This window comes from Bufo gargarizans, chromosome 4, assembly GCF_014858855.1.
Source record: "Bufo gargarizans isolate SCDJY-AF-19 chromosome 4, ASM1485885v1, whole genome shotgun sequence".
Taxonomy (NCBI): domain Eukaryota; kingdom Metazoa; phylum Chordata; class Amphibia; order Anura; family Bufonidae; genus Bufo; species Bufo gargarizans.
The window spans coordinates 101,295,571-101,310,843 of NC_058083.1; the positions used below are offsets into that span (position 1 = coordinate 101,295,571).

The following is a 15,273-nucleotide window of genomic DNA, read 5'->3' on the forward strand; positions in this document are numbered from 1 at the left end:
ATACAAAAGTGGAAATGATGGGGTGAAATATGATCAAACTATAAGTGAATAAACTGTGTGAAAATATACATGCTGAATTGAATGTGTATGAAGAACATGTATTGTCCTTAAGATTTTGTACTGACTGATAGAACAGTACCATTAACAGGTTAAATAAATAAAACAGGTCAAACAGGAGTACACCTAGTATGAGCAAGAGGAATTGGGCGAAATCCAAGGTTGGGCTGATTGCTTTCGAGTGCCATATCACATGAGATTTTATGTACACGCCTTTTTAATTTGCTGTATTTTAAAGACTTTTCTTTTATCGGAGGTGTTGCACTGTGTCTCATTACCATTACGTTTTAGCATCTAAGATAAGATAAAGCCTACTACAGATATCAGCTTGTGGAGCCACAGAGCTGAGCCGAGAGGTGGACACAGTCCTGGAAGTAAGCAAGCTGGAAGAGGACGAGACGTGAGACTGAGAGCTGCAAGTGGAATCGATTCTGCCGATCCTTGTGGTGTGCGGAGAAGTAAGTAATCCTTCAGAAATCCTCCTACCTGTGATTTCAGGACTGTAGAGCAGTAAAATACATTTTTAGGTATTTAAGTACTAGGGGAATATAACAAAACAAGTGCAAGGGTGAAGTGAAGCAGTTGTCTATAGTAATCAATTAAAGGGGTTATGTTATGACTGATGTAGAATTATTATTATTTTTTTCAGACGACATATAGTAACATAGTACATAAGGCCGAAAAAAGACATTTGTCCATCCAGTACGGCCTGTTATCCTGCAAGTTGATCCAGAGGAGAGGAAGGCAAACCCTGTGAGGTAGAAGCCAATTTTCCTCACTTTAGGGGAATAAAAATTCCTTCCCGACTCCAATCAGGCAATCAGAATAACTCCCTGGATCAGCGACCCCTCTCTAGTAGCTATAGCCTGTAATATTATTACACTCCAGAAATACATCCAGGCCCCTCTTGAATTCCTTTATTGTACTCACCATCACCACCTCCTCAGGCAGAGAGTTCCATAGTCTCACTGCTCTTACAGTAAAGAATCCTCTTCTATGTTTGTGTACAAACCTTCTTTCCTCCAGACGCAGAGGATGTCCCCTCGTCACAGTCACTGTCCTGGGAATGAATAGATGATGGGAGAGATCTCTGTACTGACCCCTGATATATTTATACATATTAATTAGATCTCCTCTCAGTCGTCTTTTTTCTAAAGTGAATAACCCTAATTTTGATAATCTTTCAGGGTACTGTAGTTGCCCCATTCCAGTTATTACTTTAGTTGCCCTCCTCTGGACCCTCTCCAGCTCTGCTATGTCTGCCTTGTTTACAGGAGCCCAGAACTGTACACAGTACTCCATGTGTGGTCGTACATGGCAATACCTAGAACCAGCCCTGCACCTCACATGGGTCTAGAGAGGTCTACATTCACTGCTCCAATTGTTCTGCTAGATTATCTTCAGCCTGGCAGCTCAGGGTGGGTGTCCTTTCTTATGCATCTCTCTCCCCGTAACTGACACAGATTCTAACAGAACCTCTGGCTGGTGGCAGTTGAATATTTAAATCATTCGACCAGCTCAGTGAGACAGACAAAAAAATAAAAGAACAACCAGCAGGTGGAGCTATACAGATGCATTTTAGTGAATAGCTCACTGACCATACTAAAGTTTTAATTACAAAAGTATTCAGATCCAGGTGCTGGTTTGAAAAATGAATGAGTATGCTTGGTGACACAACCCCTTTAAATTTTGCTGAAATTGAGACCCATTTTTTTAATTTAATATACAGTATGGACTTGCATACAGGGGTATTCCCATCTGAGACGTTTATGACATATTGCTACGGGTAAACCTCTTGGACCTGCTCCAATCTTCAGAATGGGGCCCCGAAGTGAACAAACGGCAATCCTCGCATGTGTGTCTACCCTCTATCCACTACTATTGAACTTCCAAAAATGGAAGCCTCATGCACACGGCCGTTGCCCTGCCGCGGCCATATTGCGACCCACAAACAGTGGGTCCGCAATACATGGGCACAGGCCGATTGCACCCCGCATCACGAATGCGGAGCCATTCACTTGAATGGGTCCGCAATCCGGAAGGCTGGTGCTGAACTGCTTCCGTGGGGTTTCGGTCCGTGCCTCCGCATCGCAAAAAAGTGGTGCATGCACTACTTTTTTGCGGTGCTGATTGCAGACCCCATTCAAGTGAATGGATCCGCGTCTGCATGCGGCAGCCCTACGGTCAGTGCCCGTGCATTGCGTACCATAATTTGCAGTCAGCAGCACGGGCCCGGCCGACACACGTTAGGCTTTGATAAAATGATTATTGTTCGTTTTAACACTAGGATATGCCATCAAGTGAACAAGAGAACACTGTGCATGTGCATTCACTGCTATGGGAGTTCCAAAATAGCCAAGCAAGCGTGCTAAGCTATTTTCAGAAGTCCCCGAGAGGTGAATGAAGAGTGCACCATGTATGTATGGCCACCTTTCCATTCACCTCTATGGGACTGCCGGAAATAATTGAACCAGCACTCGACTATTTTCAGAACTCTCATAACAGTTAATGGAAGATACGCTCTCCTTTACTTCGAGAGCCCATTCTGGAGAGGGGTGCAGGTCCCAGAGATGGTGGTATGCCATTAATGTCTGAGATGGGAATACCCCTTTAATTTAAGTCTATGTGCCTCTATTCCATTCCACTTAGAAAATCTTGGTTCTCGTTAGAAGGGACATCTGTATTTATCAATATGGGGTTTTTAAAAGGGTATTCCCATTTTCTAATCTTATTGCATATTAATAGATTGTGATCAAGGTGGTCCTATTTCTGAGGGCCATTTGGTACTTCTCCTGCACAGAGGCTGTTTAACCACTGTGCAATTCAGGGACTGTGCTGCAGTTCCCTCCACAGGAGGTGACAAACAGTGTCAAAATGGGAAAAAATGTGTAGAATGATTGTTTGGAAGAACATGGAACACTGCAAGACAAATCCTTAAATTTTTGGCTCAGAATGGGTTAAAATAAAAAAACAAGCCCTACTCGCCCCCAGCAAACCCCACTGCTGCCGTTCTGATGCTGCTCTCCACTTCCTGGTCTTGGCCCGACATACAGGAAGTGCTCAGCCAATCGGCTACCGACCATAGCAGTGACCCAACTCAGCCAGTGATGGCTGAGTGGACCTTTCTTGGCACTTCTTGTGTCGGGCTAGGAGCCGGAAGTGCAGAACGGCAGGGACCGAAGCAGCATCAGGATAGCAGAGGATCACTGAGGGACAGTATGGCTGCTTCTCTGTTTATAACCCATTAATGAGCCATATATTAAAACATTAATACTGCTGGACACCCAATGTAAACATTGAATTAAAATAGCTTCTTCATCCCATGTTCTTTACACCCCAAGTTTACAGACAAATTTCACTTGCTTATACAGCCAGGGGGGCACCCAGGAATTTTGTCTAGGGGAGGTCCGAAAGGCAAAAAAATGTGGCATGTGTAGTGCGCTGTGCTAATTCAATTTTTCAAAGCCCCCTTTATATTTAAAACTGCAGGGACGGGGTGTAGTGTGTTGCGCTGATTCTTTTACTTGGCGATTCTAAAAGCTCTTTAGGAAAATAACAATGCGGCGTGCAAATTTTTGGGCACCGCCCATTATTAAAAGCCCCTCCTACATATAATAGGCCACTCCCAACAAACACTGTACAGCTGACATTCTATAGTTGCGGCCTGTCTCTACACATCATACGGAGAGGGGAGGTCTGTCCTGGCTGCACTGCCTGCTTCACATCATACAATAAACAGCCGGCTGCAGCCAGGAAGCTCCTCCGCTCTCCTCCCTCCCCAGATCCTGCTCGAGGCCTGTGGTTTCCCCCACCATCTGCCTGCTGCCCCCTTTGGCTGTCCTCACCCAGCTCTGAATCCTCATTCTGCAAATGGCAGGGGGATGAGCCGGAGCATCTCCTCTCCTACATAGCGCCACATACCTCTTACATCCAGTCATGTCACCTTTGTTGTAGACGTTCTCTTTCCTCATCTTCTCCATTCAGACCAGACCGCCATGATGATTTTTCAGCCATCTCCCGTCTCTGCAGAGATTAACAAACAGACATTAGTTTCCCACATTTCCATCATCTTCACATCTTCTGAACCCCCTTTCCTGCCACCCCCAATACTGTGCCTGCTGTGCCCCCAATACTATACTGCAGAAACAGTCCCCCTGGAAATACTACTACCACACAGATAGTGCCCCAATACTGTAGCCGCTGTGCTCCCAATACTATACTGCAGAAACAGTCCCCCTGGAAATACTACTACCACACAGATAGTGCCCCAATATTGTGCCCGCTGTGCCCCCAATACTATACTGCAGAAACAGTCCCCATGGAAATACTACTACCACACAGATAGTGCCCCAATACTGTGCCCGCTGTGCCCCCAATACTATACTGCAGAAACAGTCCCCCTGGAAATACTGCTACCACACAGATAGTGCCCCAATACTGTGCCCACTGTGCCCCCAATACTATACTGCAGAAACAGTCCCCCTAGAAATACTACTACCAAACAGATAGTGCCCCCTTCAACAATTATTGGCACACAGTGCTCTAAAAAAATAACTGTATAAGGATAATGTCCCCCAAAAATTATTGTGCTAAGCTGATAACGTGGCAGGGTGTCCCCCAAAGTGACAGGGCTCCCCAAAATAGAAATAATTATCTGCCAGAGCACACTTAGTAGTAATAATGCCCCTATAGTGCCCATACTAGTAATCATGTTCCTCATAGCCCCCCAGTATTAGCAAAGCTCCCCATAATACCTCCTAGTACTAATAATTCTCCCTACAATATGACAGTACATGAAATACCCCCGCTTAGTGCCCGCTGTTGAGCTAATGTCCCCATAATGTATGCCAGTATAAAATACCCCTATATAGTGCCCCAGTAAATGCCCTCATAGTGCTCCTCCCCCTTCCCCATAGTGTCCCCCATAATATGCCAGTAAAAAATGCCCCTTTTAAGTGCCACCATATGCCCCAATAGTGCTCCTCTCCCCCATAGTGCCTACCATAATGTGCCAGTAAAAAAATGCCCCCTTAGTGCCACCAGATGCCATAATGCCCCCATAATGTGCCAATAAGAATAAAGGCCCCTTTAGAGCCCCCACTTCCCCTTAGTGCCCCCAAATAATGCCCCTATAGTGCCACCAGATGCCCCATAGTGCCGTTTTCCCCTATAGTGCCCCCCATAATGTGTAAAAAAAAAAGCCCCTTTAGAGCCCCCATAGTGCTCCTCTCCCCCATGGTGCCCCCCAAATAATGCCCCTATAGTGCCACCAGATGCCCCCTAGTGCCGTTCTCCCCTATAGTGCCCCCATAATGTGTTAAAAAAAAAAAAAAAGCCCCTTTAGAGCCCCCCATAGTGCTCCTCTCCCCCATGGTGCCCCCCAAATAATGCCCCTATAGTGCCACCAGATGCCCCATAGTGCCGTTCTCCCCTATAGTGTCCCCCATAGTGTGTAAAAAAAAAAAAAAGCCCCTTTAGAACCCCCATAGTGCTCCTCTCCCCCATGGTGCCCCCCCCCCCATAATGTGCCAGTAAGAAGTGCCACCCCAAAAAAAAGTACCACCAGATGCTCCATAGTGCCGTTCTCCCCTTTAGTGCCCCCATAGTGCCGTTCTCCCCTTTAGTGCCCCATAGTGCCGTTCTCCCCTTTAGTGCCCCCATAGTGCCTTTCTCCCCTTTAGTGCCCCCATAGTGCCAGCTCCCCCCCTCCAAAAAAAACGACAAAAAAAATACTCTGATACTTACCTCCCGCAGAGATGCGATGCAGACCTCTTCCGGCCCGTGTCCCTGCTGTGTGCTGCCCGGCTCAGGCGGCGCGATGATGACGTCATCGCGCCGCCAGAGCCGGCCTCTGATAGGCTGCAGGCATTAGTGCCTGCGGCCTATCAGAAGAACAGGGGAGGGACACACCTCTCCCTCCCCTGCCGCAGCACAGGCATCCTTAGGACAGCGATACAGATGCATTAGATATGGAGATGAGTGCTTCCACAATGGAAGCGCTCATCTCCTACTGCCCCCCCACCACCGCCGCCGCAAATGCCCGCAATTTACATCCAGGGCCGCGCCACCTGTGGTGATCGGCGGTGCGGCCTGGAGGATAAAAAACAAATATTGGGCCGGTTGTTCTAGGGGAGGTCCAGACCCGCTGGACCCCCCCTGTAGGTGCGCCACTGTATACAGCTGATAGGATAATTAGGGCCATGCTGAACCTGGGATGAAATTACACCTGAGAGTTATAGTTCCACCACAGCTGGAGAGCCCCAGGTTAGAAAATATTCTGTGTTCAAGGCAAACAACAGTTGAGTTAAAGGGTTTGTTACCACATGATGGGGAAAGCTATTAGATCAGTGGAAGTTTTACGCGGGGACTCCTGACCGATTACAAGAGCGGGGATCTCATACCCCCTTTGAGCCTCCTGAAATGAACAAGTGGCAGGTCAGGCATGCAAACTTCTGCTCCATTCATCTGTATGTTATGGACTGTGGACAAAAGCCTACTTAAAGGGAACATGTTGCTGTGATACCGCTATTCTACTAGCAGCATGTTATAGAGCAGGAGGAGCTGAGCAGGTTAATACATAATGCTGTGGGAAAAAAATTCTGTGTAACTTATTGTTTGAAATCCCTGCTCCTAACCTGCTTAGGAGTCCAGTGGGTGGTGACTGGCAGCCTCCCCGCTATGTACGACCACCCACTGGACTCCTAAGCAGGCTTAGCTCCTCCTACTTTAAACCATGCTGTCTGCAGATCACACACATCATGACAGGTTCCCTTTATACTACAGGCATACTTTATGCACCCTAAAATAATAACACATTGCCCTCTGCTAAGCTGTCTTGCCTTCAGCTAAGACCAAGGTTCACATTTGTGTTGGAGACTCCATTGCAAATTCAGTCGGATGTACCGGGTAGGGTAGTGAGGCATGCAGTTCTATTTTGTCTGTCAAAACAATGGGCACCACAAAGAAACCCATTGGGCTCTATCAGGTGTTGGTGATAGATCCTGCAATGTGATGTCGCTTCAACAACAAAGGGAAGCCACAGCACAAATGTGAACAGAGCCTAAGGGGGCCTTCACATGCAGCAGATTTCAATACGGAAAATGGGGTTACTTTGGTAGCAAGCACATGGATTTCTGCAATCGCCATTATTACGGTTTATCTCAGTCCCAAATCAGTTTTATGTCCACTCCTTGCATTGACTTTAATAACTGTCCTGTATGAACCTGGACATACTGTACAATTGTCTTATGCATTTTCCTCATCTACCTAAACATAGATTAAGGCCTCTTTCACACCAGCGGTATGGATTGTGTCAGGATCTGTTCAGGGAAAACCTCATGGTGTTGCACACAAGTTCAATCAGTTTTGTCTGGGATTGCGTTCACTGTGTTTTTTTTCTGTCTGGATTGTATGCTTTCTTCATAAGTGTGAAGAAAAGCTGAATAACCATCTACTTCTTCTAGCAACCATCAGTGAAAAACGAAACATTATATCCAGATGCCTTCCGGTTTTCACACAAACTCCATTCACTTCTTTGGAGCCAGAGTTGCATGAAAAATGCAAAATATAGAACACACTGCAATATTTCCTGAACACAGACATGTGTGAATGTCTCAGGAGTCAAACTTGATCGTGTGAAAGAGGCCTAAGGTGTAAAGTACAACATTGGCATATAAAATATTGGGCCCGGTTGAGAAAGTTAAGGCCTCATTGTCAATCCATGTAATTAAATCTAAAATCAGACTCGATTTATGGTCTTATTACTGGAGATAAAGTATCTTGTCTGCTAATCTGTGATTTAAAACTTTTTTTATCAGGATCCCTGAATCCAGTTTTCTTGCAGTCTGCCCTCCTGTCCACACTTTTCTGCCCTCTGTGCAGCACCCCATCTCTGCCACATCATCATGCCTGCTGACTACAATGGCACCTGGGTCATGGAGGTCAATGACAACTTTGATGGGTACATGAAGGCTTTAGGTATGAGCTTTATAAGGTCAAGGGTATTTAGGAATTAGTAAGAATTCATTGAAAAGAAGGTGTCTTCTTATTTCAAGATTGTATAGTTTTATGTCATTGGGTTTTCTTTACTTTTTTTATGCAGCAACATTGGTATCTGGAGGCTTTAGCACCAGATGTGATCATGCTAGCTACCAAAGTCCATATGGATTAAGTTTTAACAGGGAAAGGCACAGCTTGAAATCACTTGACCCCGGCCTTTCAAGTGGCCTGAGCCCTATATCTCCACGTCAAGCACCAGATGCAACTGTGACCTCTGATAGACCAATAGCAATAGGTAAAGTTAGGGTGTGTTTACACATACAAGAATGCATTTGCATCCTAAATAGTTCCCCTTGTAGTCCTATGGAGTTTAAATCAGTCTATTCTAAAAATCTGTGCAGCTATGGTCCGGATTTTGTGAATCCCTATTTTTCCTTAGATTTCCATGGGAAATCATAATCCACAATAAAATTGCCTTGAAACAAAAAATCCAAACATGCAGTTTTCAATGCGTATTTTACCGCTACCTGTGATGGCGCCCTTAGTCTATGTTCAGATGGGGCAAACAGTTCTTGCACTTGTTCCTTTCATCTTAATGGACTTTGTAAAAATCCATCCACAAGTTGCAGAAACAACCCATTTAGATGTATGGAATATATTTTCAGTTACAGAAACTTAAAACCAAAAAAGTCACAGGTGAATGAATATACCTTGACAGCTCTTGTGAACATGGGGGACAGTATTGCTACCTTCCAGGTATAGCGCCATTGTATAACCACAGTAAAGGCCCCATGTTAACACAGTCTACATTTTTTCTACTTGCATTTCAATGGTAGGCTACCTTTGACCTAATGCAAACTTACAGGAAATGTATGAACAAAGCCTGAGTAATAGGTGGGTTAGGAGATCCATATGGTACCATACGACTAAATAAAAAAAATAAAAAATAAACTGATGCACGCTACCTGTGCATTGGTTGGAAATAACGCAGTTACACAGAAATAGACTTACATTAGGTGATAGGTGGCTACTGTAAACCATCAGCACTACCTGTAGAACGATGCTGTGGCAGTGCACATATGTGAAGGAGGTAAAGGATGAAGTAGTGACGGATCCTAATACAGGTACATGGCAGGATGCACTGAGGACTGTACATGGATGGAAGGGAATGAGTAGTAAAAGTTATAACTAATAACACTAGGAGATTTATGGAGAATAGGGTGGAGAAGGTGCAATTAAATTATCACTTCAGTGACGAAGGGTGATGGGGCACATTTTGAAACCCCTGCCCTGGACACCAACATAGCCCTTGGCTTAAACAGGACTGTGAAATATATCTTCAGTATACATTGTTTTAGTTGTATGTGACTATTGCACTCAGAGACAGAAAGCATGCGAAGCTCTCTACTGAAATTTCTGTAAAATGTACGCTTATTTAAAGGGATTCTCTGGGAATTCAGAAAATAAAACGACTGAAAATACTTAAATGTTACTGTATTCTAAATACATTCCCAAAAACCTTAATGAGTTAGATAGAACTGCTTGTTTTTGCCTAGAAAGTAATCATCAGGTAAAATAAAATGGCCCCTGTCCTATAAGTACACACAAAACCTGTCCTAATCACACAGTAGGACAAGTTACTTCACAACACTGAGCTAAAGAGCTGCCTCATCCTCCTCTCTGCTCTGCTTGTCAGGGATTATGATCCTGAATACAGCTGATAAGATCTTCAGGCATCTCTGTAGGAATGGAGTTTATGAGGAGACATAAAGTACAGAGACAGACGACGATGTGGGACTGCGGTAATGTAGCTGACTGCATAAAAGTGCTGCTGCTCATTGACTATATCCCACCCTCATCTCTGTACTTCACGGTCTTCTCATGAACTCCATTCCTACAGAGATTCAGCTGAAGATCTTATCAGCTGTATTCAGGATCATAATCCCTGACCAGCAGAGGAGGATGAGGCAGCTCTTTAGCTCAGTGTTCTGAGGTAACTTGTCCTGCTGTGTGATTAGGACAGGTTTTGTGTGTACTAATAGGACGGCGGCCATTTTATTTCTCCTAATGATTGCTCCCTAGACAAAACAAGTAGTTATAACTAATGAAATGTATTTGGGAATATATTTATAATATAGTAATATTTAAAGGGGTTATCCAAGAACTTTAATGCCCAACCATATGCCCTGGCCCCTCAGAGAGGTTGTACTTACTTCGCTCCGCAGCACCCGCATGACTTCTGATGCTGGCACGGCTGCTACATCTCCCCGTTGCGCAGATGAAAACATACGGCAACCGGGGAGAGGGCCAATAACAGGCCGCAACGGGGACGAGCCTCCCTAGCACAGCTGATGACGCTAGGGAGGCTCGTTCCCATCGCAGCCTGCTATTGGCTTCCTACCCCCCGACACCGGATGTTTTAATCCGCGCGACTGGGAGATGCAGTGGCAGACGTGCCGGCATCAGAAACGACGCAGGTTACAGGAAGCGAGGTAAGTACAACCTCTGTGAGGGGCCTGGGCATATGTGGGGGCATTATAGATCTTGGATAACCCCTTTAAGTATTTTCAGTAATTTTATCTTCCTAATTCCTGGAGAACCCCTATAAAGGGATACAGTAGAATATTTGAGAAAATCGCCCCGGGGATGGAACATGTAATGATTATTATCAGACCTGCATAGAAATATTCCCATTATCATTCTTAATTGAAGGACTTCAGCATGTAAACTGTGATCGGGATAGAAACCACATTATGGGGAACAGCAGAGCTTTATAATGACAATATATTTTCACATTCTCAAGCTGGAAAAAAGGCTACTGTGAAAGGCTACTTTCACACTTGCGTTGTTAATTCCGGTATTCAGATCCAGTAGAGTATCTCAATACTGGAATTAAACGGTTCCATTTTGATTTTGCACATCAAGATGCATACATTCAGTTAGGATGAGTTTGTGTGAAATCAAAATGGAAAAAAAAGGAACCGTCACTAAATATATTAAAAGCCAATGTGTGACGCACGGTTTTGTGTGATCTGAATGGATCTCTTTACATTTAGAATGCATGAGGACTAAAAGGAAATGTTTTTTTCCGGTATTAAGATCAACCAGAAAACAGCAATGCAAGTGTGAAAGTAGCCTAAGTACACTGCTCAGTCTGCTATCCAGTTTTCTCACTCTATACTTACATACACTTTTATGGCACAACTAGGAAGGGGAATTCATTCCTCGTCCTGTTCTTTTTGCAGACATTGACTTCGCTACCCGGAAGATCGCTGCTCATCTGACCCAGACCAAAGAACTTATTCAGAATGGAAATGAGTTTAAGACAAAGACCCTCAGCACATTCAGGAATTATGAGGTTGACTTCACTGTTGGGGTAGAATTTGATGAGAAGACTAAAGGCCTGGATAATCGGGTGGTGCAGGTTGGTTGGTGCTGACTCTCCATGGTCAGAGATGATTCTTCTCACTGTTTCTATAGTAAAATCATACTTGCCAACTCTCTTTTAAAATGTCCTTGAGGCTCCTGGAAAAAGGAGAGATATGCCACCATGCTCTAGGAAGAGTTAGTAAAACAACATGAAGAGTTAATTTCTCTCTGAAAGCTGCCCTCCATATTACTGTAGGTGGGGCCTGGATTCTGGGGTGGGATGCCTCTCAAAAGTGGACAGGTCACTGCTAAAAAGGGAGGGGAGTGACTATAAAAAGGGAGTGTGTCCTGAAAAAGACCTGTGTCAACAGAAGAAAAATGTATGGGCAGCACATTGCATTCTTAAGCCTCTTGAAGGCCAGCCTTTAGAAGTTGGCAAGTATTAGTAAAACTGATTTTCTTTTTTCTTGATTTTACAGACCTTGGTGTCCTGGGACGGGGATAAACTTGTCTGCATCCAGAAGGGAGAGAAGAAGAACCGTGGCTGGAAAAGTTGGATTGAGGGAGATAAACTTTACTTTGTAAGAGTGGCAGGACTGGCCTTTATACCTGATGTGTATAGGGGAAAATACACCTGCCCATCATCCTCCGCAGGGAGGGCAGAGGCAGTGTTCATGGCAAGCAGATCATCAGACTCGTCTCTTGCAGCATGCTTTTAAAAATGCTGAATTATGTAAAACTGTTAGGCCCCTTTCACACGGGCGAGTACTCCGCGCGAATGCGATGCGTGAGTTGAACGCATTGCACCCGCACTGAATACCAACCCATTCATTTCTATGGGGCTGTTCACATGAGCGGTGATTTTCACGCATTACTTTTGTTGCGTGAAAATCGCAGCATGCTCTATTTTGTGCGTTTTTCACGTAACGCAGGCCCCATAGAAATTAATGCATCTCGTCTGTCTCCTTTGCTGAACAGGACCTGTGGTGAGCATTCATTTCAGGAACAGGACCTGTGGTGACGTCACTCCGGTCATTACATGATCCATCACATGATCCATCGCCATAGTAAAAGATCATGTGATGGAACATGTGATGACCGGAGTGATGTCACCACAGGTCCTGTTCAGCAATGTTCCATCACATGATCTTTTACTATGGTGATGGATCATGTGATGACCCGAGTGACGTCACCACAGGTCCTGTTCCTGAAATGAATGCTCACCACAGGTCCTGTTCAGCAAAGGAGACAGACGAGATGCCGGGCTACGCGATCAAGTGGACTAAGGTGAGTTAAATTATTTATTTATTTATTTTAACCTCTCCAGCGCTATTTTACTATGCATTCTGTATTCAGAATGCTATTATTTTCCCTTATAACCATGTTATAAGGGAAAATAATACAATCTACAGAACACCGATCCCAGACCCGAACTTCTGTGAAGAAGTTCGGGTTTGGGTACCAAACATGCGCGATTTTTCTCATGCGAGTGCAAAACGCATTACAATGTTTTGCACTCGCGCGGAAAAATCCATCTGAAAGAGGCCTTAGATGTTAACACAGGAGTAACAGACCACTGAAATCAGCGGGTCTGTCACTATACTAGGCTGCCATCAGAGAGGCCATGTCCTGGGACTGCAGCTCATTCCCATACAAGTGAATGGAACAGAGCTGCCATACCAGGCACAGCCACACATGTACAGTCTTTGTGGGTACTGGAGATCAAATCCTCATGGCCAAATACCAAAGACCTATTAAGGACAGGCCATTGATAGTCCCCGAAATCCTCCTGGATAAAATATGAAACCCCCTTAAAGGGATGTTAACTATGTTCTACTTTAAAATGCTGTGGGTTTAAGAAAAAAAACATTATTTAAAAATTAGCCGGGAACACGGAGAAGAGTTGTGAAGCAGCTCCCCGCCAGCCTCTTCCTGCCTGCAGCTTGATTGACGGGTATCTCACTATTTATGTAGAGCCAAAGACATTTCAATCAAGCTGAGATGAGCGGGAGAAGCCCTCGTCTTTTGCTATAACTTTTGGGCCCTGTTGTATTATGTTCTGACTATTTTAACTTCTGATGGGCCAGTCCTACCCTGTGTATGTCCACACAAGCAAGAGGGTCAAATAAAGGGGGGGTGGGGGGAATAATAGCACTTAACAAGTTGGAACAGTTGCTTATATCAATTGCCAGGATGCTATATGGCCAATTCAAATATAAAGACTACATGATCACTATACACACAAATTTGCTCTGGTGTTATTTTCTATCTCTAAAAAAACGCTATAGAAATCATCCATGTGTTTTTCCCACACCGCATGCAGTTTTTATGGCATTTTCTTAGCAGCATTTTTTTTTCTATATAGCTGTATGGACATATTTATTCATGGTGTTTGTCCCCTATAGAGAAGGAAAGGTCAAAGTGCCAGAAAAAAATTGCAAAAGCAGACTTTAAAAAAGCCAAAAATGACAATATAAAAAATGCCTGTGTCCTGTGCTTCATATTTCCCATAGACTTTCAGCTAACATCTGGAGCTGAGGTTTTTACTAAAACTTCCCCCCCCCCCCCCTCAAAACCGCCACTAAAACCTGTGTGTGACCCCACACTCACTATACTGCATCTTTATATTTCAGGAACTAACCTGTGAAGATCAAGTCTGCCATCAGGTCTTCAAGAAGAAGAACTAAGAACGTTCAGTTTTCTCTGCATACCGCATGTTTTTTTTCATAGTGTAGAAACATCTGTAATGCGTGTCTATGTAAACTTCATTAATAAATAAAACATTTCTATGAAAGTCTTACATTTTTTGCATGTGCATAAAAATCATGTTCACCATGACCTATACACTTCACTATTTTAAATAATTGACTCAATTCTAAACAAACTGAGTCTGTTACGAATTTCCCAAAAACTTCAGATTCTAGAGAATCCAAAACGTTTGAGATTTGTTTTGAATGAATTCATCAAAATGGTGTGTGCCATTTTATTGAGCAGAAGACAGCATAGCAGAGCAGGGAAGAGAGAGGATCACATGAGGCCGGGCGGTGCCCTGGCCAGCGTGTCAAGACAATAGCTAGTTAGTTACATTTAATTAATTGAAGACAGAGACGTATTCTTTTTCTAGGGACATTACACGGTCAGTGTGTCATTGAACTCGGTCAGGATGCCACCCATTTTACACTGCTGCAGCAACATTTAAAGTATTATTCAGAGGCTTGTTTTTTAACCTTATATTGCTCCCACTGGTGTATATTCTTCAACTGGATCAAAACAGCCTTGTGTTAGCAAGGGTGTACCTCCTTAATATGGTGGTGTATATTGTAATTTTCTAAATGACAGTAATTAAAAATGTCATACATGGCCAGCGATCTGGTTCCTAGTCATGTGTCGGTCATCGTGCAAGTGATCCTGGTGGCCCTGTTCCATCCCACAATGAACGTGTCAATTATCACTGATGGCACATTCATTGCCTGACCCCTGCGCTCCTGCACCACAGTGCAAGCGCCAGAATCAATATTTGCACTTGTGTAACACCCCAGAGTTGTGTTACTACACGCCTCTACCCCGCTACTATCTCCGAAGAGCCTTTACCTTGTCACCTGATATGATTTTGCTCACGTCTTCACAACTGTGCATTTAAAACTATGTTCAATGTAGAGGTGGGACGAATCCAATTTTTTTAGAATCCGAATCCGAAAAAGGTTCTCGAATCTTTGGAATCTCGAATCCTAAGAATCCTGTACATCAGAATTGTGTGAACGGTGTAAGAAACAAAGTGATCCAAACACTTATGGGGGGATCTATGGATGACACTGCTATGGGGGGGATCTGTGGATGGCACTGTTATGG

General features: G+C 44.2%; 1 protein-coding gene across 1 annotated transcript; it reads left to right on the plus strand.

The window, feature by feature from the left end:
* The first annotated feature begins 267 nt into the window (after nucleotides 1-267).
* Nucleotides 268-14,224, plus strand: LOC122935167 (retinol-binding protein 2-like). Its single transcript, XM_044290932.1, has 5 exons — nucleotides 268-515; nucleotides 7,875-8,034; nucleotides 11,301-11,479; nucleotides 11,904-12,005; nucleotides 14,058-14,224. The coding sequence occupies exons 2-5, from the start codon at nucleotides 7,962-7,964 to the stop codon at nucleotides 14,109-14,111; spliced, it is 408 nt and encodes a 135-aa protein (XP_044146867.1). The 5' UTR covers nucleotides 268-515; nucleotides 7,875-7,961; the 3' UTR covers nucleotides 14,112-14,224.
* Nucleotides 14,225-15,273: the final 1,049 nt, after the last annotated feature.

Coding starts and splice junctions, on each gene's coding strand:
- LOC122935167 (XM_044290932.1), top strand. CDS start 7,962: ATGCCTGCTGACTACAATGGCACCTGGGTCATGGAGGTCAATGACAAC. Junction 8,035..11,300: donor TGGGTACATGAAGGCTTTAG/GTATGAGCTTTA, acceptor TTCTTTTTGCAG/ACATTGACTTCGCTACCCGG. Junction 11,480..11,903: donor TGGATAATCGGGTGGTGCAG/GTTGGTTGGTGC, acceptor TTGATTTTACAG/ACCTTGGTGTCCTGGGACGG.